At 40.2% G+C, this 24,600-nt stretch overlaps 1 protein-coding gene across 1 annotated transcript in view; it reads left to right on the forward strand.

Annotated features, from left to right (window-relative positions):
- Positions 1-24,600, forward strand: part of LOC122793005 (potassium voltage-gated channel subfamily H member 8-like) — a 3,945,365-nt gene that overhangs the window by 3,851,746 nt on the left and 69,019 nt on the right. The window contains exon 13 of the mRNA XM_044060632.1: positions 9,060-9,169. Coding sequence (XP_043916567.1) covers positions 9,060-9,169 — 110 coding nt within the window. The remainder of the gene's footprint in view (positions 1-9,059; positions 9,170-24,600) is intronic.

Consider the following 24,600-nt stretch of genomic DNA (forward strand, 5'->3'; position numbering starts at 1 on the left):
AATCCTTCTACGTGGCTCACCTTATCACAAAAGGTTTGTCATCCAGAAAAAAAGAGGTAATTGTTCCCCTCTACTCATCACTCATTAGACTCATTATAGAGTACAATGCCCCTTTCGGTATGTACCTCACAAGACATCTACAACAACTGGAAAGGCCACAAAAATACCTCACAAAGAGGATTACTGGCCTCAAACAGATGCTCTACGCAGACCATCTCAAAAAACTCCAGCTTTACTCTGTCGCATACCGCCGACTCAGAGATGATCTCTGCCTAACATACAAAGCTATGTCAAACCCAGAGTTGTTGGACATGCTCCACTTAAAGAAATCCCAATCCCTCCGAGCTACACGATCTAGGGACCTCAACCTTCTCACCACAATAAACAGAACATGGTGGAGGGATAGAGTCCTGTCCCAGAGACTTCCCATACTCTGGAACAGACTACCTATCTATGTCAAACAGAGCTCCTCATTAGCATTCTTCAAGAAAAATCTTGATGATTGGATGGGAAATAGGAAATTCACCCCAGGGATCACTTCTGTGGCTCTGCTCGACAGGGGCACAGGAAAATAATTGTCTTGGGTGGTGAAAGCCAGGGTACCTTTTTGGCTAGGCTTATATAGGCCATAGGGCTAATAGCCTAGTACCTACCTATGAACCTAAAAAAACTACTTTTAGCTCCAGTGCACTCACACAGTATACACAGACCCTTACTACCTCATGGTGTTGTTCAGCCCTGCTCCGCTCGCCCTCGCTGCGCACCCCACCCTGTCCCCAATTCTCACCTGCCCCCACTACAGCTAAATATATAGTGCTACAACCACGCCCCCTCTTTCTGCAACCAATCAGCCATATCCAAGTCATCGATAGGCTCTCCAGTACTTAACCCTTCTAGCCTATCTTAAATAGTTTAAACTGGGGAAAAGTCAACCTAAATAATCCCAATGTTACTTTCAATGAAACCAATTAAAATACTGCCACTATACCCTCTGCTACCATTTCTGCTTGTCCCATATCTTCTTACTGCCTATGAGTATAATACATACCCAGGTTTCCACTGCCCAAAAGGCCAAACCTCCACTTATATATCTACACACAAGCTTGAACACTTAATACATCCCCTCCCATCTAACTCCTTACTTACTAAGTATCAGCATCCCATTAGAACAAGATATGCCAACCCTAAAACCAAAAGATACCAAAGTCTATTAATTAAAATCTGGAAGCTCACAATCAGATTACAAAGCAAACAGACTATTGATGGAGATATCCATCCAAATCCTGGCCCATCCTCATCCACTGGCTCTCGGTCCTTTACTAACTGTCCCACTACTACACAAATCTTAGACAAATCCCCAAACTCACTCTTGATCAGTTACCTAAATATCAGAAGTGTAAGCAATAAGATTCAACACCTACATGCCCTCCTAGATGCTCTTTCTCCAGACATACTATGTCTAACTGAAACCTGGCTAAAACCTTCTACGTCAGATAAAGAAGTTATACCACCAGGCTATAACATCCTAAGGCTTGACTGAACCAATAGAAAGGGAGGTGGGGTAGCTGTTCTGTACAAATCCATGCTTGTAGTGTCCAATAATGCCCTGCAAACATCCCTATTTGGCAATGCTGAAATTCTTATCAGTAAGCTCCACATTAATAAGAACAAATGTATAAATCTCATCTGTGTGCATATTCCCCCAGGTAATAACATAAATACCCTCAAAGATATCCTACATTGGTTATCCAGCAACTACTCCCAAGAAGCCATTGTACTTGGGGACTTCAACATAGACTGCAACATGCGTTTCTCAGAACCCTCCACTCACCACATAAACCTTTATGGATTTTCACAGGTCGTATCCTCCCCCACTAGGATCAGTAAACCCAACAATAAAGTAAGTATTCTGGATTGGATTCTTGTTAACACCCATCACCTCAAATACAAGAGTGGGACCTTTCCTGATGATGTAAGTGATCACCTCCTCACCTATTTAATCAGGCAAAAAGCTGATATACACAACCAGTCCATTTTTAAAACAGTGAGGAACAACAAGAATTTTAACTGCACGAATTTCCAAAATGAACTCAAATCTTGCAATTGGTCAGTTCTGAAACAATTACCCCTTGAAGAAGCAGTAAATTACTTTAATACCAAATTCCTATCCATCCTTAACACCCATGCACCAGCACAGACTATTAGGACCAAAACAAAAGGTGCTCCTTGGCTCTCAAAAGAAACCAGACAAAAATGTTACTTAGAAATAGGGCTTGGGCCACTTCGCAGACCACAGAAAAACTCATAGATCAACTTAGATGCAGACAGCTAAAAATGAAACAAAAAATCTACCACATTAGACAAGAAAAACTATTACTGTCATCTACAAGAAAAACATCAAAACAAGCCACAAAGGTTTTGGGTAGGTATAAATAAACTCCTTAGTCCAGGACAATACTCTATTCCTGCCCTCTTGGATTCTAACCAAAAAAACCCTAAAGAAATTGCCAATACCTTTAGCAGCTTCTTTACAACAACCATCCAGAACCTAGCTAACCAATTATCCTCCAGATGCCCATATTCTCCAGCCACTACACACAGCTCCCAACTCTCCTTTAACTTCAAACCAGTTTTCACATCTTTTGTCCGAAAATTACTTAAGAAACTAAAGCCTACCACCCTGTCAGCTGATCTACTCCCTGCAGAATATCTACAAAAGCTGCAGATGCCATAGCATACCGCATTACTATCCTGATCAATGGAACTATAACTGAAGCATCCATCCCCTCCATCTGGAAGATATCCCATGTCATCCCACTCCATAAAGGGGGCCGCTCTATTGACCTGTCAAACTATAGACCCATAGCTCTTCTGTTGCCCTTGGCTAAAATTATGGAAAAATGCATCCATAATCAACTCCTCAACTTTCTTATCCATAATAATCTTCTAACCAACACCCAACATGGCTTTAGACCATTCCATAGTACAACCTCAGCCCTCCTCTCCTTCTCTAGTGTCATTAACCAACACCGAAACAATAATAAACTTTCCTCTGCCATCTTTCTCAATCTTTCAAAAGCCTTTGATATGGTAAACCACAAAATATTCATAAACACTTTGAAATCCATCTCTCTAGAGGATCAGGCCATCCATTGGTTTCAATCCTATCTCAGTGGTAGACAACAGGCTGTCCTATGGCAGAGCAAACTATCCACCCTTTTACCCATCACCCTCGGAGTACCCCAAGGCTCCATACTTGGTCCACTGTTATTTTCCATTTTCATCAATGATTTGTATAATGTCATCCCAAATACAACATGCATTCAATATGTGGATGACTCCACTTTAGTATGCTCCGACACTTCACGTACAGAGTTGCAGATTCTATCCCCAAATACATTTAACACAGTTGACAACTAGCTCCTTAACCATCGTCTCATGTTAAATCCTAATAAAACCAAACTGCTGCTTTTCTCCCCCACTCGCAGGTCTACTCCTATGACCTTTACATTAAAATCCAACAACGGCACCATTATTTTCCTGCATTACTCAACCAAACTCTTAGGAGTTATAATAGATAACAACCTTAAGTTTGATCTGCATATCAATAAAACTATTAAAACGGTTAATAAAAAACTTGGCTCACTATATAGGATCAAGCCCTTCCTAATGCCATTAGCCAGAACTGTAATTGCTCGTACACATCTACTCTCCACCCTCCTCTGTGTTTCCCCTCTATTTACAAACCTCATCAAAACTGACCTTAATAAACTTTCTAGCAGCTACAATCACATTGCTAGATTTGTTACAGATGCAGCCTACAGAACTCATCACTGTCATAACCTAAGTCTACTAGGATGGCTTGAACTGCCTAACCTACTTCAGGTTAACCAACTAATAGTTGCACACAAGCTCCTCTACCCACCAGATAATACACCCATACTTAAAAACCTCATCACCCCCCACAGTAACCTTAGTGCACTTTGTTCATCTGAAAGACTACTAGGTCAAACTCTCAAATCCAACAACACATCCAGAGAATCCCTATTTGCTAGCTCTGTTGGCAAAATTTGGAATTTTCTTCCTGCTAAGCTTACATCTGAACTCTCTCTACCTCAGTTCAAGAAGAGTCTGATTCAGTACTTTAAAAAACGATGGCTATGTACTTGTCCTAATCCAGACTAACTCTAACCATCACTTGTGTGCACATGGAGGACTTTTGCCTACACTTTGTTTCTTAACTTATATATCCTTGGATCTACTGCCAGGTTAGCCTACTAGGCATTCAATACCCTATCATTCTTAAAAAGACTGTCTAGAATGTTCCATCTGAGTAAAAATGTAATAATTTGTTTGTGTATATCTGTTTGTTGTGTTTGTTTACATCTGTGTACAAATCTTTTTATTTGTGTATATTTTGTGTGTTAAACTGTAAAAATGTAATAGTTTGTTGAATGTGTTTTTTTGGAGCTTTTCTTCTCAGGCCTCCACTGAAAATGGACATGTATTCAGTCAGACTATCCTGGTAAACAAATGTAAAATAAATAAATAAATTCTTTTTACACCAATATGTTGCACCACTTTCAGTTAATGACTAAATGAATTTGTGGACGTGCACAGTCAGTGCTACAGCTTCATTCATTCACTAACTTCTTTTGTAAATGTTAATGATGAGCCATCTTTATGAATGAAGTTATTGGATAAATGAAGATATAGACATGTGGTCAGCAACAGAACTTCATTCATTTACTAAATTCATTCATAAAGTGCTCTTTTACTGTGATCAGCCCTTACGAAAGTTGTCATTGAATGAGAGAAGTTGTAGACATTCAATGTGAGTGCTGTGAGGCCATTCATTCACTAACTTCATTCATAAAGTAAAGTAGAATGTGACAACTGAAGTCAGAAAAGTACTACAATGCCAAATGATGCTTTCTGGAATTATTAAAATAATAAAAATACTCTGTTATTTCTGCTGTAAAGTGGAATGCAGAATGTCAAACCTTCATCCACAATGTTCGTGCACAGGCTGTATTCCATTCTAACTACAATATTAGCATTTTCTGCCCTATCTAGTTCTACCCTCACCTGTAATTTCTAAGCACCAAATCAAAGAGTAAAACATCACACAGGCAAACCCATTGGTAAAAACTACAAGAAAAACCTATCCAAGCTAGAGGTTTCACTGTGTGATACCTTAAACCTCCTGTAATAGAGGTCCATAGGATATATGCAAATGATCCCTTAAGGACATCAAGTGTTTCGGCATTATGGCTTTTTAATGTCCGTGACTTTTTACTTTTTCTTTTTAAATCTTTATGGATATAATCAGGCCAATAAAGTCAATTCTCACTAGTAGTGGACATGCATGTTTCGGCCTTCTTATGACCTCGTCAGTGCAGCAATAGTGGACTGTCACACACTGAAAACTCTAGTTTGAATTTCTAAGCACAGACCACATAATCTATTATGTATTTGACAAACCCACTAATACACCTCTTCAAATGTTCACTGTTCAGCATCTACTAATGCATAAGTATCTTTTATATTGTAATAGTTGCCTTTATTTCATATGAATGTACTCTAGTTAGCAAATGCAACTGTAATTGTTAATTTATGTTTAATGTATATTCATGTATATTACTGAATGTCTGTTGTAAAATGTTTGTAATAAGATGGAGCTTTTATCCCCAGGCCACCACTAAAAAGTTGTTTTTTGGTGACTAAAATAATCAGAAAAACTGGATATTAGTTGTTTTTTGACTAAACCCATTTGGAGAAAACCATTAAATAAAACCAAAATGAAATAAATAAATTGTTAGATATACCAAGATAATAACATCAGGGACTAGGTACGTGTTTCCTGGGATGTCATAAGCTCTTCTACTCAAGAGACATATACAAAGTAAGCTTAATTGTATTTGTGAAGGGGAAGAGTAAATCTAACACCAGAGTTATGGATGTTGGGCAAGGTGAATGTAGCACTTGTTGCTAAGGCACATAGTGCAGCGATTAATCTGCTTATGTTAGCTGTTATGAAAAGCATTTCCAGGAAGTGGAAAGTGCCCTCCATACTCCATTTGCAAGATGTAACTTTTTACTTAAGTAAATTAAACAGTTAGAGATGTCCCAATCATCCACTGATATTAACTCTTTTCTTTTAGTTAAGTGCAGCTGTTTTCAGCCCAGTCATGTGATACCACTGATATTAACTCTTTTCTTTTAGTTAAATGGCAGCTGTTTTCAGCCCAGTCATGTGATACCACTGATATTAACTCTTTTCTTTTAGTTAAATGGCAGCTGTTTGAAGCCCAGTCATGTGATACCAGGGAGATATATGCTGCGTCCCAAGTCTATTTGAGAAAGAATACATTATATTGAAGCCTTAGTATAATTATAAGTGAAAACAGATGTTGCAGACTTTGAAACCTGATGTACATGGCTATAACTGAATGATTTTGTTAAATGTTTTTATGTGGTTGAAAATTCTATATATTTTAAATTGTTACATGCTTTTTTTCTCTCTTAAATGGCTGTATTGTGTGATCATTGCAAAGTTAATAAAATATATATAAAAATATTCATATTAAAGATGTTTTTCCTTCAAAAGCATTCATTACCTAAGCAGCTGGTAAAAGTATAATATATCAGCATTTTTTACTTTTGAGACTTCCAATTCAGGAAATTCTTTCAGTTTGTGATTTAAATTCCTGCCATGAATATGTTAAGCCTGCATACCTGTGCTAGATTACATCCCTGTTTTTATGTTTGTAAATTTGCAGTGGCAGGCCAGATAATGTCATCTATCCAGACACATCACCAGTGCCGTCTTCAACAGTTATCAGTTGCTGTCTTCTGTCTCTAGTGCCCCTTCACAATGGCCAGCATATGAATCCAGTACTGCCTTCATCCTTAATCTCCAGTGCCTCTTCCATCAATGGCTATTCTTTGTGTCTATCAGATTACCCAGACTAAGAAAGAGGAGGACACTAATGCCATTATCACTTATTACCTTAAACTTATAACCAGATGTCACCAAGTGCCATAAGCGCACAAAAATTAGTACTATAAGTAAGCAAGGCATTACTAAGCCTATCCTGCAAGATTCATCTGTGAGTGCATGTTTCTACATGGGAAGAACAGATACGCATGAATTCAGGAAGGCAAAGATGCCTTCCAAGAGACACTTACACCCATCATCCTATGCTCTTCTTCATCATATCTTAACACTACCATTCCAATTAGATTGCAAACAAGTAATAACATTTGAAAACCTGGTCACTGATGGAGGAGGAGGAAGAGATGGAATGTTAACTCTGGGTTAAGGTGTAAGTGGTCACAATCTGTTCCCAAAATTCAGATCAAGGGAAGGTTGTGCATCAGGGCGGGCAACTCGGCACGTAAAAATCCACTGCCAATCATTAGCAGACCGGAGTTCCGCTGTGGCAACCCCTAACTGGGAAAAACCAAAAGACACAACAACATTGTTAATAAAGGATCACTTATGTAAGTTCAAAGTATGATCTCACGCATGAATCAGCATTTCTGAAGCTATTATAGATCATGCATCTTATTCTGTCCCATTATAAAGCTTAATTTCTCCACTGTATTTGCTTCACTCCAGTGATCATTACTAAGCCTTTCTTAATGTTATTTTCTTGTTTGTGCTTGTAATGTTTTACTGGTTTCTAAATTAAATATGATTTCTGAAATATCCCTAGCATGTTTGTTGTGCAATGTCCAACACAGAATAAAACATTCAAGGTGTTGCTATTGTAGACCTTGAGATCTCAATATAACTCATTATTTTTTGTGTGTGTTATATATTAGCAATACATCAGTCAGGTAGGTAGGAGTTTATGGTTTTATTTGTGACAGCACCTTCTGCTACTATATTAAGCATTAATACCACCCAGTAATACCAGCTCTGTACTATATAATGTAAATATATTTCACTCAAAATGTACAGCTGTGGGATTCTCTTTGGACTTCATAAATGGGGACAAAAGAATCAGTTTGAATGAGGAAATGACTGAGACTTCATCAGAACTTGGCTGATGAAATCCTTGCCAAAAGGATGAAAGCATTCTACTATTTTAATTAAATATATTTTCACTAGTACATTGTTTGCCATTGCATTTTTTGTAAAATTTAAAAACTATATATTCTTAGGTAATTTGCAGTCTTGGAATGTACTGTGGAAACTTCATTATCTGACCCAAATTATACCAATAAAGGTCATGAATGGTAATACTATGCATTTATTTATTTCATTTTTTGACCTGGTATATCCACTTAGCCTATGACTAGTTCTGTCGCTTAGCCTATGACTAGTTCTATCGCTACAGTCTGAGATGGTATATGTGCTCAGTCAGTATTTACCAATATGTACTCCCATTTAACTTATTTGATATCTCACAAGTAAAACTAATAATGACCTGAACACCTACTACACCACTATACGATTCACATAGGAGCTATAATTTGGGCCAGGTTCTAAATCTCTAAAGCAGGCCTACACTAGACTAAGTCATTTATACTGACAGCAAGTCTTTTGGCATCAGGACAGGCTTATACCAGAGTAAGTCACTTATACTAAGAGCAAGTCATTTGGAATCTGACCCTTTATATTGTGCTTTTAAGATACAGATCATCTATTTGTGCTTAATATCATTGCTTTAAGATGGGTTAGGTAAAAGACATCGTAACCCGATATTGTTACTGGTTATTACAAAATCTGCTATTGCATTTGCAAATGGTTTATTTGAGAATGTTTAAAAAGAAAGTGGCATATTGTGGTGAATGCATTCAGTAATAAACTGTGTCACTGACCTCCACTTATAATTAATCACTAAATAATTGAATGCTATATCCATGTGCTATAACTTGCAAGTGCATTTTAAATACTATAATGATTAAACATGCCATCAAAATGCCTGTGTTGTAGCTAACAGTAGTCATTTAAGAAGCTAGATATCAATTACGATTCCATGTTTTTTGTTATATTTATTTGTTTCCATTACGGCCTAGATCTATAATATTCATAAATGTTTCCCTAGGTTTGTAGATGGAATTGAAACAGATCATTATTTGCCATCTGGACAAAGATTTGAATTCAACTTGAAACCATTAACTCCAGACTGTACATCTCCATCACTGTCAGTCACAGGTAATTTGAACTAAATGTGTTTCTGCTGTTTGTCTTTCACTGATTCTGAAAATGGGTATCTCCACAAAAAAAAATACAATTCCACTTCTTTTACTTCAGAACCTAGAGTACAGGGAAAGACCAGTCAGGCAAATTTCTAGTAATGTTTCCCAACATAGTTGTATATTATTATTTTCTAAAGCTAGTGAACATGGGCAGCCACGGTGGTGCAGCGGTTAGTGTTGCCACCTCACAGCAAGAGGTTCTCCAGTTCGAGGCTTGGCTGGGATGCCTTCTGTGCAGAGTCTGCATGTCCTCCCTTCAGTCACGTGGGTTTCCTCGGGTGCTCCAGTTTCATCCCAAAGACATGCTGCAGCTGGATTGGACACTCGAAATTGGCCTTAGGTGTGAGTGTGTGCTTTCTGTGGAAGGTTGGGTGCTGGGCTTGCAACTCGACATTGTAAAACTCCACTGCCAGTCATTCTGTGGACTGTTGTTCCACTGTGGCAACCCCTAAAAGGGAGAAGAAGTGAATTGAACAGATTAGTTACCTGCAAATGGATTCTCAGTCTAATTCATACATTGAGGTAAATAAATAAATGAACTAGAATTCCTGCACCATCAAAAATAAATTATTCTACTAACTGTTAAGAGGTCTAGGCATCCATTGATGCCCAGTCACACCCAAGGTCACTATAAATTCAGCTTCTCTTCGTCAGTTATAATTAACTACTGTAGAGATTAGAAAAGACAGTGCTCTGGTACGTACTTATATCATGTTACCTAAATTTATAATATTGACTCATTTTAAGGTACATAATAAAGAATGCAAGAAAATGTGGTATTAGGAGTCGTTGTACAGCCTGTATGCTAATACCAATGTACATTATACACTAGAAGAATTAAAGCAGAGAGACTGTATAGTTAGCATTTTCAATTTGTAAGAATATCCTGTATCCAAGCCGCTCTGGTGGCATAGAAGGGTAAAGCCCTGATTACAATCCAGTGGCCTGAGGTCAATTAGCAGCTCAGGTGCTTGATAGAGTTGGTAGGGAGGAGGATGGATGGTCTTATCCTGGTGGGTGTGCATGCTGATGTCTCTGTCTAGTGGAGTTATAGCAAAGGCTGGAACTGTGAGAGGTTACATCTCAGACTGGCAGGACAGACGGCACAGTACATGTCCCTTAAGGTCAGGGGGGATGCACACCATAGTTTCCTATGCTCAGCCAGTAGTAGCATAATGTTGCAGGCTTATTAGGCAGGGAGGAAGAACAGGAATGTAGTGGAGTACTGGATGGAAACAAATAAAGAATATCCTATATGTTACAGAGGTACATTAGAGATGATTTGAAGAATAAGTGCTTTAAAAAGTTGACTTACAGTCTAGTATAGCCATCCAGATTCTTCCATTTATTTTTATTTCTAAACTAACTGGCCACTACAGTTTTAAAGTGTCTTTCAGGACTTCAAAATATTTGGTATTTGATTGCCTGGAAAGTTGCTCTTCATATGTCTGATGTTGAATAAAGTTTACTGAATTGATTTTTATTAATGGCATCCTAGCATCACACACACAGGCACGCACACAGCAACTGAACTGATAAATCTAGCCTTTATCTATTGCCTTGATTTTTAGCAATTGATTTAGCACTGCTAAATAATAAATTATTGTGTGTTATAATTTAGGCATTGCATATATATATATATATATATATATATATATATATATATATATATATGGCTGATATTTTGATTTTAGGGCTCTGAAAGACTGAAATAGACACTGCTAGTATCTGCTTCCTAGCTATGTTGCAACATTAATGCACTATTGTCAATATTTACTTCCTGTTCATGCTGCACTGTAACTTAAATATTGTTGAAACAACTTTCATTTCCCTACTGTGATGCAAATTTCAGATGTGAATAATCTATTACAACCCTTGAATATTATAGTTAAGTATACCCACTGTTTTCATTTACTAAATTATTTTCAAGAGCTGTAGGTGTCTTAAAATCAATGTTAATGCCAGAGTAACAGTGAACTCTGGAATTAACATTACTCTGATGAAGCCTATAGCTCTGAAAATAGTTTATTAAACAAAAACGCATCTTTAATTTTAATAATTTCCCAAAGTTTCCTTTTAGCTCATCCAAACTGTGTTTCTATTTTTATTTATACTTTAATAGCAGATGTGTGCTTACATGAGGAGTGGTGAAGATACCTGGGAGGACATGAAAGGGTGTAATGATTTACTTGATCTGTACTTCAGTTGTAATTTTTTTGGACTTTAACAGTCACGTATTGCCTATAAAGAAAGTACAGTTGTGTAAAATCTTACAATAATAGTATATGTCTTTCTCTTCACTGTTGCATGATTTGTCATAGAAGGGATGTTCGACCCTGGGCAGCCTGATGCTTGGCCAGTATGAAAAAGCCTAAAAGAGATCTTATATGTGCCATAGCTCACATTTATGCTTCCTGCACAGAATGTAGGTCATAAAAGGGACATAAGGATGCAACTACCTAAAAATTAATTGCCTCAGAAGAGAACAGTCGCCATAGGACAAAGGAGTCCATGCACATCCAGAAGGAAAAAATGCAGAATAAACAAGAGGGGGTTGGAGGGAGGGAGTGAATACTGCAACAGTGAAGAGAAGGACATCTACTATTATGGTAAGATTTTAGACAAATTACACAACTGTACTATGTCCTTCTCCTTCACTGTTGCAGTATTCATCATAGAAAGGAGAGTAAACAAAGCTCAAGAAAAAGAATGGGAGGTGGAGGGCTGAGAAAAGCCCTCAACAAACCCACATAAAATGGCTTCAGCAAAACCTCCTCTGCCCCTAGAAACCATTCCAACTTATAATGCTTAGTAAAAGTATGCACTGAAGACCAAGTAGCAGCGTCAAGGATGGAACTGGTGTCCAACCCCTTGAAGAAGGCACCAGAAGAGGCAACAGCCCTAGTAGAATGAGCTCTAACAGAAGCAGACAGAGACTTGCCATGAAAAGAATAACAAAAAGAAATGGCCTTAAATATCCAGGAGGAGATGGTCTGCTTAGAAACAGCCAAACCCAAAGACCTGGGATGAAAGGAAACAAAAATCTGATCAGACGTATGAATAGTCCTAGTTTTATCCAAATAGTACCTGAGCTGTCTGTACAAATCCAAGGTATGCAGGACCCTCTCACTAGCACACTGAGGAGAAGGAAAAAGGAAGGGAATTGTACCCACTGATTCAAGGACAACTCATTTACTACCTTGGGCATAAAAGAAGGATTAGTAAGAAGGGAAACCCTGTGCCTGTGAAAAAAAACAGGAAAATAAGGAATGGCCATAAGGGCCTGGAGCTCAGAAACCCTCCAAGCAGAAGTAAACAAGAACAACAAAACAGTCTTCCAGGTGCAATGTTGCAAAGAAGCAGAATCTGCAGGCTCAAAAGGAGCCCTAGTCAATTTGTGCAAAACAAAATTAAGGTCCCAAGGAAGAGGAATAGGTTTTCTTGGAGACCTAAGAAATTGTTTGACCTGAAAACGAGAAGCCAAAGGAGGATTCAAGGAAAGATAAGCAGAAATGGCTGACAAATGGGCCTTCACAGAAGAATAGGCCAAGCTACACTGGAGCAACTCACACATATAAGAGAGGACCAGAGGAACCCACACTGAAAAAGTTATGAGCATGGCACCAGCCCGAAAATCTTTCCCATTTAGACATATAAGATTTTCTGGTTGAGGGTTTCCTTGCCTCCTGTAAAACCTTGGGCACATCCTCAAAAAAGAGGTCCTTAAAAGGGATCAAAACTCTATCATCCACTGTGTCAGTTGCAGAGCGGACAAGTGGGGATGGATGACAAACCTCTTGTCCTGTGTGAGAAGATCCAACTGGTGAGGTAACTTCTGAACACTGCCCCTGGCCAGAAGCATTGAGAGGGGTAAGCAGTGCTGTCTCAGCCAAAAGGAAGTCACTACCAAGATTTTTGTAGAGTCCAGCTGAATCTTCTGCAGAACTCATGGAAGTAGAGGAAGGGGAGGGAAGGCATAAAGAAACCTCCCCTTCCAAGGAAAGGAAAGGGCATCCATCATCCATGCCAGATGACATGACACTATGGAACAGAAGAGAGGAAGCTGTCTATTCAGAGGGGAGGCAAAAAGATCTACCTGAGGAATACTCCACCAATGGACAATGTCCAGAAACATGTCTCTGTGAAGCATCCATTTGTGAGCCTGTGTTTTGGACCTGCTCAGAGAGACTACCACTAGATTGTGATCTGAAGGAATGTATACTGCCTGAAGAGTTAACTGATAACTGAGAGCCAGTTCCTAAGCTTAAAGCACCATCATGCGGAGGAGATAAGATTTTGTGCCCCTCTGCTTGTTGACATACTGCATCATTGCAGTGTTGTCTGTGTACACCTTCAAGGGACCTGGAGAGAACATGGAGTGAAAAGCCTGTAGGGCAAGAATCAGAGCTCTCATCTCTTTGATGTTGATATGGTCTGACTTCTAACGGGAAGGCTAAAGACCCTGAACCTTCAAGTGACCAAGAGAAGCCCCCCACCCTATGTCTGAGGCATCAGTGAACAGCTCTTGAGAAAGGACTGAAGGCGGAAAGGAGTGGCATGGGTTGAGAGTGAACTGCTGAATCCACCATTTGAATTCCTCCTTGAGACCGGGAATAAGAGGTACTCTGAAATTCAGAGGGTGTAAATGTTGCAGCCAAACTGACTTGAGTTACTACTGAAGCTTCCATATATGCAGTCTGTCAAGACAAACCATTGTAATAGAAGAGGCTATGAATCCCAGGTCCCAAAGAAACTCCCTGGCTGGTACAAAAGTCAGAAAAAGAAGAGATTAAATGAAGGCTGTCAACAACAATACCTTTGGAAGGAGAAGTGAAGCCAACATTGGCAGCATCTGAATCCTGCATCTCGGATACACATGATCCTGAGAGGGAGTCAGGATGGACTTTTGGAAATTGATAGTAAACCCCAGACTTTGAAGGAGAGATTGTGAACTGCAGATCCTGCAACAATCGACTTGAATAAGGTACCTGAAGCAACAGGTCATCTAGATAAGGAAAAATGTGAATGCATTGGAGCCTACAGAAGGCAATTACAGGAGCTAGACATTTTGTGAATACCCTTGGGGCAGTAGAGAGGCCAAAGGGTAAATCATAGAACTGAAAATGAGAGGAAGATCCAGAGAAATGTAAAAATCTCTTGAAGAGAGTGTGAATAGGGATAGGAAGGTAAGCATCTTCCAGATCCAAGGACACCAGAAAAGCCTGGGGTAATAAAGCAGGAAACAGAGTTTGATGAGGAAGCATCTGAAAAGAAGGGATCTTGAGAAAGGTGTTGAGCTGGAAGAGATCCAAAATAGGTCTCCAAGTGCCCTTTTTTTGAGGAACCAGAAACATCCTGGAATAAAAACCCCTTCCCACTAGGTAAAGGCGGGGACATGTTGAATAGTCCCTTGGTTCAGCACAGATACTAGAACCTCAGGGGAATTATAAAGTTGCTCTAGAGGAGGTTGAGGAGTCACTGAAAAAGGATGGATAGTTTTCTATACCATGAAGTAACCCTGATGGATGATAGTAAAAACCCAAGAGTCTGAAATGATGAGACACCAATTTGGAAGACTAATGGAGAACCAAAAGGACAAAGGAACCTGGTCTAAAGGAAGAGGGGGGGTGAACTGTCAAAGAGAAGGAGACTTATCAGATAAATGAGGCTTCTGAGCCACAGAAATCTGAAAAGCCTTAGCAGAGGGAGCCAGCCTCCCACCTTTCCTGCTCTTAGAGGTCTGGTGGGGTTGCCTGAGAACAAAAGCAGACCTGGAAGGATAATTCCTCTGGAACTTAGGGATAGGAGAAACAAAAATATGTTTAAAGTTTTGCAAGGCTTTGTCTTTCTCTTGAAGAGACTTAAACATGTCAGCAGCAGCAGCAGTCCCAAAAATATGTTTATTATCCAAAGGAGCACCCAACAATTTTGCCTTAATATCTTCAGGAAGAGACTGGAGATGAAGCCAAGAATAAAACCTCATGATGGACCCAAAAGTTGCAGCTGTAGAAGAGGCATCAGCAGCATCATAGCTACATTTAATAGGGTGGCAAGACACTTGAAAAGCAGAACCTAAAATAGATAAGGCAGAGGATTTGCCATCAGAATCAGGGAGGGCAGAGATAACCTGACAAGCCTGAGCAATCAAGGCCAGAGCATACCTGGTTATGTGAGTCTGGTAATTAATAGCCCTAAAGGCCAAACTAGAAGCAGTGTAAACTTGCTAGGCTTTTCTCTACATTGCTCTACTATCCTTATCAGAAGGCAAAAGTTCAGAAGAGGGCAAAAATTTAGAACATTTGTCAGAAGAGACCAACACCACAGCAGGATCAGCAGAAGGATATTTAAATAAAAATAGACAATCCTCTGGAACCTTATAAAACTGATCAGGTTTGTTAAGAGCAGCAGGCTGAAAATCAGGAGACTTGAAGCAGCAATGAAAGTACCTAACAAGGCAGCCAACACAGGAGGAACTGCATATAGTTTAGGAGTATCTACCTGAAACTACTCATAATATCTTCTCTAAATATCAGTGACTTGAGAAGAATCCCACATAAAGAATTCCATCATCTTAGTAATTGTGTTATCAGCCATGAAGCTGTTTGTTATGGACACTCAGGTCAAGACAGTCGATCTGTCAGCTGATCTCTTTTTGATGATGAGTTGGGTCAGATTCTGGGACTATGACAAAACCTGGGAAACTAAAACATGTAGTGAGGATATTCGGTAAATACCTACCATATGTTACCCACCAGAAGACCTTCTCCAATATACCAAGGGAGGTCACATGTATAGAATTTAAGTGGACCCTCTTAAAGACAAAGTAGCAAAGGTGGTTACAAGGATCTGTGATCATAATGGACAGTGTTTATCATGGCATAGTACTAGGATCCACTAGGGGATAACAGTTTTGAGGTAAGCCATTCGATTAAAAGCTGGCCTTCTATAAATCCTAGAAGAAGGATTTCTGGACTTGATCAGTAGGACCAAAAGGCCAGCAAGGTAGCAGCTGCAGAAGTTGCCAAAGAAAAGTCATGTGTGTAAAAGCAGTTTAGTGAAGCCATGAAAATTTACTTTTGTTTGGCTTCACAGAAGTTTTAGCAAACCATCTGGTGATGTGGGAAGGTGAAAGGAAGAAAGGAAGGGCACTGCCTAAGCTGATCTTAGCAAGGATAGAAAAATGCTTAACTCAAGTGTTGACAGTGTAAGGAGGTGAAAGGAACACAAGAACTTCTGAATCTGGTGGAAACCTCTCATTTGAGGTGCTAGTCTCAGAAGAAATTAGTGGTAGTGAATCTATTTCCATAGATGAGGTCACCATAGAAAATAAAAACTTCCACTGTGGCAAGGCTGTGGGAATGGCTGAGATTAACTGGAAATATTGAAGTTACTAGATAGTACTGGGGTTATGTATTTAATGTTCCTTTTCACCGGTGGGTGAAATAAAGGGGCAGTATCTCTGAATCGCAAACTGGAGCAGTGGCCTCCATTTTCAAAAATAGGACAGGTGAGTGTGTTCCACTTACAGAATGACCACACCCTATGTCTTCTTGAGAAAGCCTATGCCAAAGTGCTTAGAAGAAAAATGTATCCAATAGTTTAGCCTCTAATTTAGGAAGAAAAATGCAAATTTCATCTTGGCCTTGAAGAGTAGATTAGCTATCTGCCCTTGCAGTGATATTGGGGGTTTTGTAGGAGATTGCCAGTATGGTCAAGGGGCATTTATTTTTATATACAGAAGGCATAAAACTTTATACCTGGAATGATTTGTGAGAGGTACTACATTAGAGTTGTTGCAATGTGCTATTCAGTCACTGTGCTTTGGTACAAGAGATATACATGCATTCTTAGTGTTAAGGCGGAACTTAACCCAGGCCAAGCCTGAAATTGGTTGATAGTGATCAGGGCCCTACCCCAGAAAACAAAAAATATAAATAAATAAATAAGGTTGGTATATTTAAAGTCTGTATACTGTCCCCTTTAGCTGAAGTAACTGTAATGTCCATTGTGCAATGGACTGATTCCTTTTGATTGCTAAGCAGATGGAATGAAAATTAGCACCTTCAAATCAGAGGCCAAAGTTCTGACCCAGAAAAGACTGGATTGTTCATTGTAGATGAGGGAGCAGCTGCCTCAGATATGAAAGTATCTTGAGGTATTGCATGTAGGTGAGCATAGAGGATACTAGGAGAATGACTAGCAAATTAATTCAACAACAGCAGTGCAAACATTGTATGGAATTGAGTAATAAAGCATACTGAGTCATAAGATAAAGCCATTATTTTACTGGTCAGTTTATTTCCCCATTTCCACAAGTGCTGCATAGTGATCAAAAGAATGACATTATAAATATAACGTTCATTCTTGTGGACATTGTATTGCTTTCATCTGCCAGTTGGAAGCTGCTGCAGGGTACTAAGGCTGTATGCTGTAGCTCCTGTAGTACAGGGTTTGAATCCCTCAGCCTTTGTTTGCCTACTATGTGACCTTGAGCATGTCACTAAACCAGACACTGCTTGAGGCAAATGGGAATATGGGCTAGGCTCCTGAATGGCCTCCTGGATTGCAAGCATAGTAAATACGTATGGACTTATATGATTATATATAATGGATGAAAAAGAAGAGAGAGCTCAAAATTAAAATATTAGTTCTGGTGGTTAGTACATGGAGTTAAGGCTATGAAATGCAGCTCCTATGGTACAGTGTTTTATTCCCTCAGCCCTCCTTTGCCTACTGTGTGACCTTGATCAAGCCATTTAACCAAACATTGCTTCTGGGTCATCCCTAAAAAAGGACTGTTTCCAGTGTACCTATTATATCTGGGAGTAGACACATAGGGTTAAGGTTGTGAGATGCAGTACCTGAGGTACAGGGTTTGATTCCCTCATCTGTCATTTGCCTACTGTGTGACCTTGAACAAGTTTCATAACCAAACAGCAGTTTGGAGCAACTGAGAATTAGAGCTAAGCCCCTAGACTGCATGTCTAGTAACTACCAATGAATTTAGCAATCTGGGAGGGTCTTGAAGTACATCTTCTGCTCCTGTAGATTGAGAATATTCATTTGAAGCCACTTAGGCACTTAGTGAGGATGCTGCCTGGGTGCTTTTCATAGGGAATGTAGTTGCCATGACCTATTAGAAGAGGCCCCTGAGCAAAGCCATTACTTGCTGGGGAGATGTATTTGAGATTTCACAGCATGGGCTGAAGGCTGGGGATAGGAAAGTTTGGCTGCCCTGCTTAGCCTGCTACATGTGGAGAAGCAGCTTAGAAAATGAATGCATAGAATGCTACTGATGTAGTTAAATCATTCATTATTGTGTGTGTGTGTGTGTGTGTGTGTGTGTGTGTGTGTGTGTGTGTGTGTGTGTGTGTGTGTGTGTGTGTGTGTGTGTAGATATGTGTGTGTGTGTGTGTGTGTGTGTGTGTGTGTGTGTAGATATGTGTGTGTGTGTGTGTGTGTGTGTGTGTGTGTGTGTGTGTGTGTGTGTGTGCTATTGTTGCTGTGCCTGTTGCTCTTATTACATATAAATCTACAGTACACTATGACAAAGGCACAATATGCTACAAGGGCATGCAGCAGCAGCGGCAGCAGCACCATCTTCAACTCCCTTTTTCCCATTTCATGGGGTCCGGGTGTCATGTCAACAGTTGCCATCTCTCTCTCTATTCAATACCACTCTCCCACCTCCTTTGACACTCATACCATGTCACAGGTCTTCTCTCACATAATCTATCCACCTCTTTGGTGGATGCCCTTATTTCTTCTTACTTTCTTCCTGTCTGTCCCAAATCATGTTCACTAGATTGTCTTCTGCTTTTCTGCACTTGTCCATACCACTGTATTCTTTTCTCTGCTCTTATATCCTCATTTCTTCATCTGTCCCACAGTCTGTATCCTACAACCCATCTCAGAAAGTTTGTCTCCATTGCTTTGAACTTTCTCAACTACTCTGCCTTCACTTCCCAGGTTTCTGTACCACACAGTAGTGCTGGTCACACCACTGTTTTGTACACCTTACTTTTCAGCTTCTTTGACTTTCTTCTGTCATTCACTACACCTGACACTCTGTAACAGTTGGCTGCAGCCCCCCTGAGTCTAACTGCTTTTCCAAAACTCCCTTCTACTCAAGCACCCCACCCAGATACTTGAAGCTGTTAATCTGTTCCACTATTATCCCTTCTATCTCAGTTTTCAGCTTCTTCTGATTTGGCCCATTTGCTGACATTATAACAGTCTTATCTGTACTCAGTTTCATCCCATGTGCCTTCAATTTTGCATTCTATTCCCCTATCCTTTCTTGATCAGAGTATGCCTGTAATGCCACATCATCTACATACAGCAACTTTGTTGATTTTTTTCCCCTCCAACCTGTTTGTTAATGTAATCCATCACCAGTATAAACAGCAGTGGGCTCAGAGGTGAACCCTGATGCACACCCACTCCAACTGGGAACCCATCTGTGAGACCAAACTACGAGGTTATACTTTTAGCAGAAAATGATACATTTGCAGCCCAGTCTTTAAAAATGAAACCATTGTCATATACATTTAATCTATTTTTATAGGTTCATAGGAGGTTACTAGGTTAGTGACCCTAGACCCTTAACAAGCCTATCCATGTTAATCCCAAGTATCCCCATTTGTTCTTTTTGGGTAGCTCACAGAACAGATTTATGAGCAAAGCAGGTATGTGATCAACACCAGCTAACCCTGTCCATGAGGGACATGGGCGCCACCCCAGGGGCAAAGTTATGGTCTCCCATCCGATTATCTAGGTTACATTTGAATAGGGTCAGTGAGGAGCTCTGTTTTACATGAATAGGAAATCTATTTCCAAGAAGCAGCAGTCTCTGTGAGACTCATCTGTCTCTCCAGCATGTTCTGTTAATGTCACAGGCTAGGTTGAGATCCCTAGAGCGAGTGACTTTTGTGCCATTAGACTTGCAGATGTGCAGCATTTCCATTAGGGCAGGGTCAGAGATTGACCTATAGGCCAGGCAAAAATTGCCTTTCAGCAACTTATAAGATACAGAGTAAAGTGACAGGGCTTGTTCTCATAGATCATGGTTTGGAGTCCCTGTATTTTCTTAGTGAGAAACCTATGGGGTATGTCCAGCTGCTGCAGTTGTCTGGTGAGGTACATGCAAAAGGGTGCATTAAACTCTATTAGTGATTTGATGAGAGTCAACTACAGTGGAGTTATAACCTCCCTTGACCTGGATGCTATGCCCTTGCTTATGTGGTGTGCTACATAGTAACCTTTCCTTACCACTGTGGAAATGTGGTGGTCATAGTTCAGATTGCTATCACCCTGTATTCCCAAGTCTCACACCACTGGGTTGGAACTCAGGAGAGTGCTGTCAATATTGTAATTTGTAGGAAATTCCATTTTTCCAAAGGGAATAATAATGCATTTTTTGCATTTAGTTTTAGACCATGGCTTTGGCACCAATCATTCATTTGTGTTAGCCCTTCTTGTAATATGTTAACATCATTGGGGGACTCAATGATTGCTCCAAGTTTGCAATCATCAGTGAACATGGTGATCCAGAGGCAGTCTACTGGCCTATACTTCTGAGAAATAAATGCCGAACAGTAAAGTGCCCAGCACAGACCCCTGTGGTACTCCACTGGTGACGGGTCTACTGTTGAAGGTGGAATCAGCAATTTTGACAGAGTGTGTTCTGTCAGTGAGCCAATTGGCTACTCATCTAATAATGTATGGGTTAATCCCCAGCTGGGAGAGTTTTTCAATGATACCAGAGTGCGGGACTGTGTATTTGGTTTAATTTTTTAAACTGTAGTTGTTTTTGTATTATTTCTGAAGATTGTAAATTTATTGTCCTTAAAATGTTTTTGTAATACTTTGGAGTTTTTCATCTGAGAACTCCACTGAAAATGGGCACCTACTCAGTCAGACTTTCTCAGTAATCAAATGACAATAAACAAATTAATTAATTTATTCAGTAACAAGCTATCAAACCATTATCATAGGTTCATAGGTTAGTACTAGGCTATCAGCCCTAGGGCCTATACAAGCCTAGCCATAACAATTCCCTGAATATTTCTTCCCACATTATTTACTTTCCTGGACCCCTGTCTAGCAGGGCGACTGACGTGATCCCTGGGGTGAATTTCCTTTCTCCCATCCAATCGTCAAGGTTCCTCTTGAAGAGGTCCAAAGAGGCACTCTTCTTGACATGTATGGGCAATCTATTCCAGAGTCTGGGGAGTCTCTGGGTCAGGAACCTATCCCTCCAACATGTTTTGTTTATTGTGATGACAAGGTTTAGATCCCTGGAGCGTGTAGCTCTGAGGGATTGGGATTTCTTTAAGTGTAGCATGTCCAACAGCTCTGGGTTTGACATGGCCTTGTATGTTAAGCAGAGATCGCCTCTGAGTAGATGATATGCGACAGAGTATAGCTGGAGTTTTTTAAGGCGGTCAGCATAGGGCATCTGCTTTAGGCCTGTGATTCTTTTAGTGAGGTATTTCTGAGGCCTTTCCAGTTGTTGCAGATGTCTTGAGAGGTACATACCAAATGGGGCATTGTATTCTATAATGGGTCTAATGAGGGATGAGTACAGTGGGACAATGACTTCCTTTTTCTGGATGAAAAGCCCTTTGTGATGAGGTGTGCCACATAGAAGGATTTCCTGACTGTTGTGGCGATGTGGTTATCGAAGGTGAGACCACTGTCCACCTGTGTCCCTAAGTCTCTTATCACACTTTCTGTGTTTAGTGTACTGCCACCTATATGGTAATTCATGGATACATGTTTTTTCCCAAAGGGGATAACAATACATTTCTTGGCATTGAGCTTGAGCCCATGGCTCTGGCACCAAGCATCTGTTTCTGTAAGGCCCTTTTGTAGAGTATCCACATCATTTGGGATTCAATAATGGCTCCCAGTTTGCAGCCTTCTGCAAACTTTGTTAGCCAGAGTGCCTTAGTGTTGACCTGTTCTTCAGAGAAGTAGATGCCAAACAAGAGCGGCCCCAGGACTGAACCCTGAGGTACTCCACTTGTCACTTGTCTGGAGCTGGATTTGGAGTCGGCTACTTTTACAGTGTGGGTTCTATCAGTAAGCCATTTAGCAACCCATTGGGTGACATAGGGATTAATGCCCAACTTAGTAAGTTTATCTATGATTCCAGAGTGGGGGATGGTGTCAAAGGCCTTGGCAAGGTCTAGATAGGCTGTGTGGACCACCTTACCCTTGTCCATGGCTCTGGAGACTGATTCAAAGAAGTCAATCAGGTTCAGGAGACAAGATCGGCCCTTCACAAATCCAAACTGGGTGGGGTCCAGTGTTTGAAGGTTGCCAATGTCTTTGTTTATAAGTTCCATGATAATACGCTCCATGGCCTTGCAGATAAGGCTTGTCAGACTGATGGGACGGTAGTTTCCGGGATCCAAGGTGGATCCTCCCTTGTGGATTGGGATAACTATGGCTCTGCGCCACTCAGTGGGCACGAAACCTGAGGTGAGGCTATGATTAAGCATGACACTTAGGTGAGGTGCCAGTTCATATTGTAGTTCATGTAGTACACAGCCCGGGATGTCATCTGGTCCCATGGATGCTGTATTCTTGGCTTTAGAGAGTGCGTTTTGTACCTGTGTGGCCGTTATTACTGGAATTTGGCAATCTTCCGGTATTGAGATGGGCCATTTAGGGGTGAGTGGGGTGAAGTTGGCACTGAATTGATCTGCCAGGATATTGGCAATATCCTTCGGATCAGTATATTTAATGCCATTCTGTTTTAGCTCAGAGCAGATCTGAGCATTGCCATTTAGATTCTTGACATAATTATAGAATGCTTTGTGGTTGTCTTTGGAATCTATGGCAATTTTATTTTCGTAACTAGCTTTGGAGGATTTTATGAGGCATCTCAGTTTCTTACTGAGGCTAGTAAGGGAGTTTTTTGCATCCTGGGATTTTCCTCTTTTCTGCAAAGTTTCTTCCTTTTGTTGTAAAGTTTGTTTATGGCAGGGGACCACCAGATTGGCTTCCTTTTTTGGATGAGAGCATTTTGGTTCTATTTGGGATGGCACGATTCATGCATGAGTGGATGTGCTCGTACAGTGCCGTAGTGTAGGATTCAGCAGTTGAACTTTCAGTTCCGTCTGCATGGGTGTCATGAAGTTTGTCACTTCTGACTTGAGTAGCATGAAGTTGGCTTTAGAAGTTTTTATGGTGGTTTCTTTACTGGGGGTGGGGTGGGATGTGGATGTTAAGGGTGATTAGCTTATGGTCAGACCTGACTAACGAGGGGTGACCATAGATATGGAGCATTGATTTCCCATGTTGGTAATGACCAGGTCTAGGATATTGGAGCCCTGGTGGGACTATGGATTAGTTGATCCAGGCGTTGGAATTTATGAATTCCAAGAACCGTTGTGCAAAGGTGTTGGGACATGAGTAGTTTTCCCAGTTAATGGCAGGGTAGTTAAAATCACCCAGTATTAGGGTGTTTGGTTCTATCTTAATATTTTCCAGTATGTTTAGAAATGTGTAGTGAGAATCTTGGGGTATGGTGGGGGATCTGTAGCAAGCTACAATTTGGATTGCAGTCTTACCTAGTGTTAGTTGCACTTGGAGAATTTCAGACACATTGTGTTGGCCAACTAGCCTGGTGGTGTGAATATCCTTGGTGAATATTGACACTCCTCCACCTTTAGTGTTTCGGTCCTGGTTTAGTGGCCGAAAAGTGTGGTAAGAGTTGTAGCCTGGTATTGCAGGGGTGCTCTCTGGAGCCTTGAACCAGGTCTCAGTTACTGCACATATATCGATGTTCTCCATTTTTAGGAGTGCCTCGAGAGAGTGCATTTTGAGGTTTAGACTTCTAGCATTGAGAAGCATTACCTTCAGATTTTGCATGCTTGTACCTGTTATGGTGGTGGTTTTGTCCTTTGAAGTTTGCCTAAAAAAGGCACTATAGGTTGGCATGAACCTTAGCCAGTACATAAGTAACAATTATAATGCTATTTCCAGTGTCTCTTCTTTAATCTCATCAGCACCTCTATGTTTCCCTATAATAATTTTAATACAGTATTGCCAACAATGACTTCAAACTCCTTTGCTGAAGGACACCAAAGGCTGACAACTGCCACCCAGTTCAGCTCAGCTCAGCTCAACTCAGTCAGTCAATATTTTCACATGCTTCAGCTTCACCATTAGGCCTTCTAGCCATTTCTACAATCTAGGCCCTTTCTGGAAATAATTAGTTATTTTCCAATGATTAAGCAGTTTGTGTTCCTTGGAATATCTTTAGCTGCTTTTGTGTATTTACTGAAGTGTTTAATCTTGACCAAAATTGTCTATTTGGGATTCATCTTTAATCTAGAGCTTTCTTGTCTCCATCACTGGGTTGACTAACAGAGT

Source organism: Protopterus annectens, chromosome 2.part0, assembly GCF_019279795.1.
Source record: "Protopterus annectens isolate FY-2018-M chromosome 2.part0, PAN1.0, whole genome shotgun sequence".
NCBI lineage: Eukaryota > Metazoa > Chordata > Ceratodontiformes > Protopteridae > Protopterus > Protopterus annectens.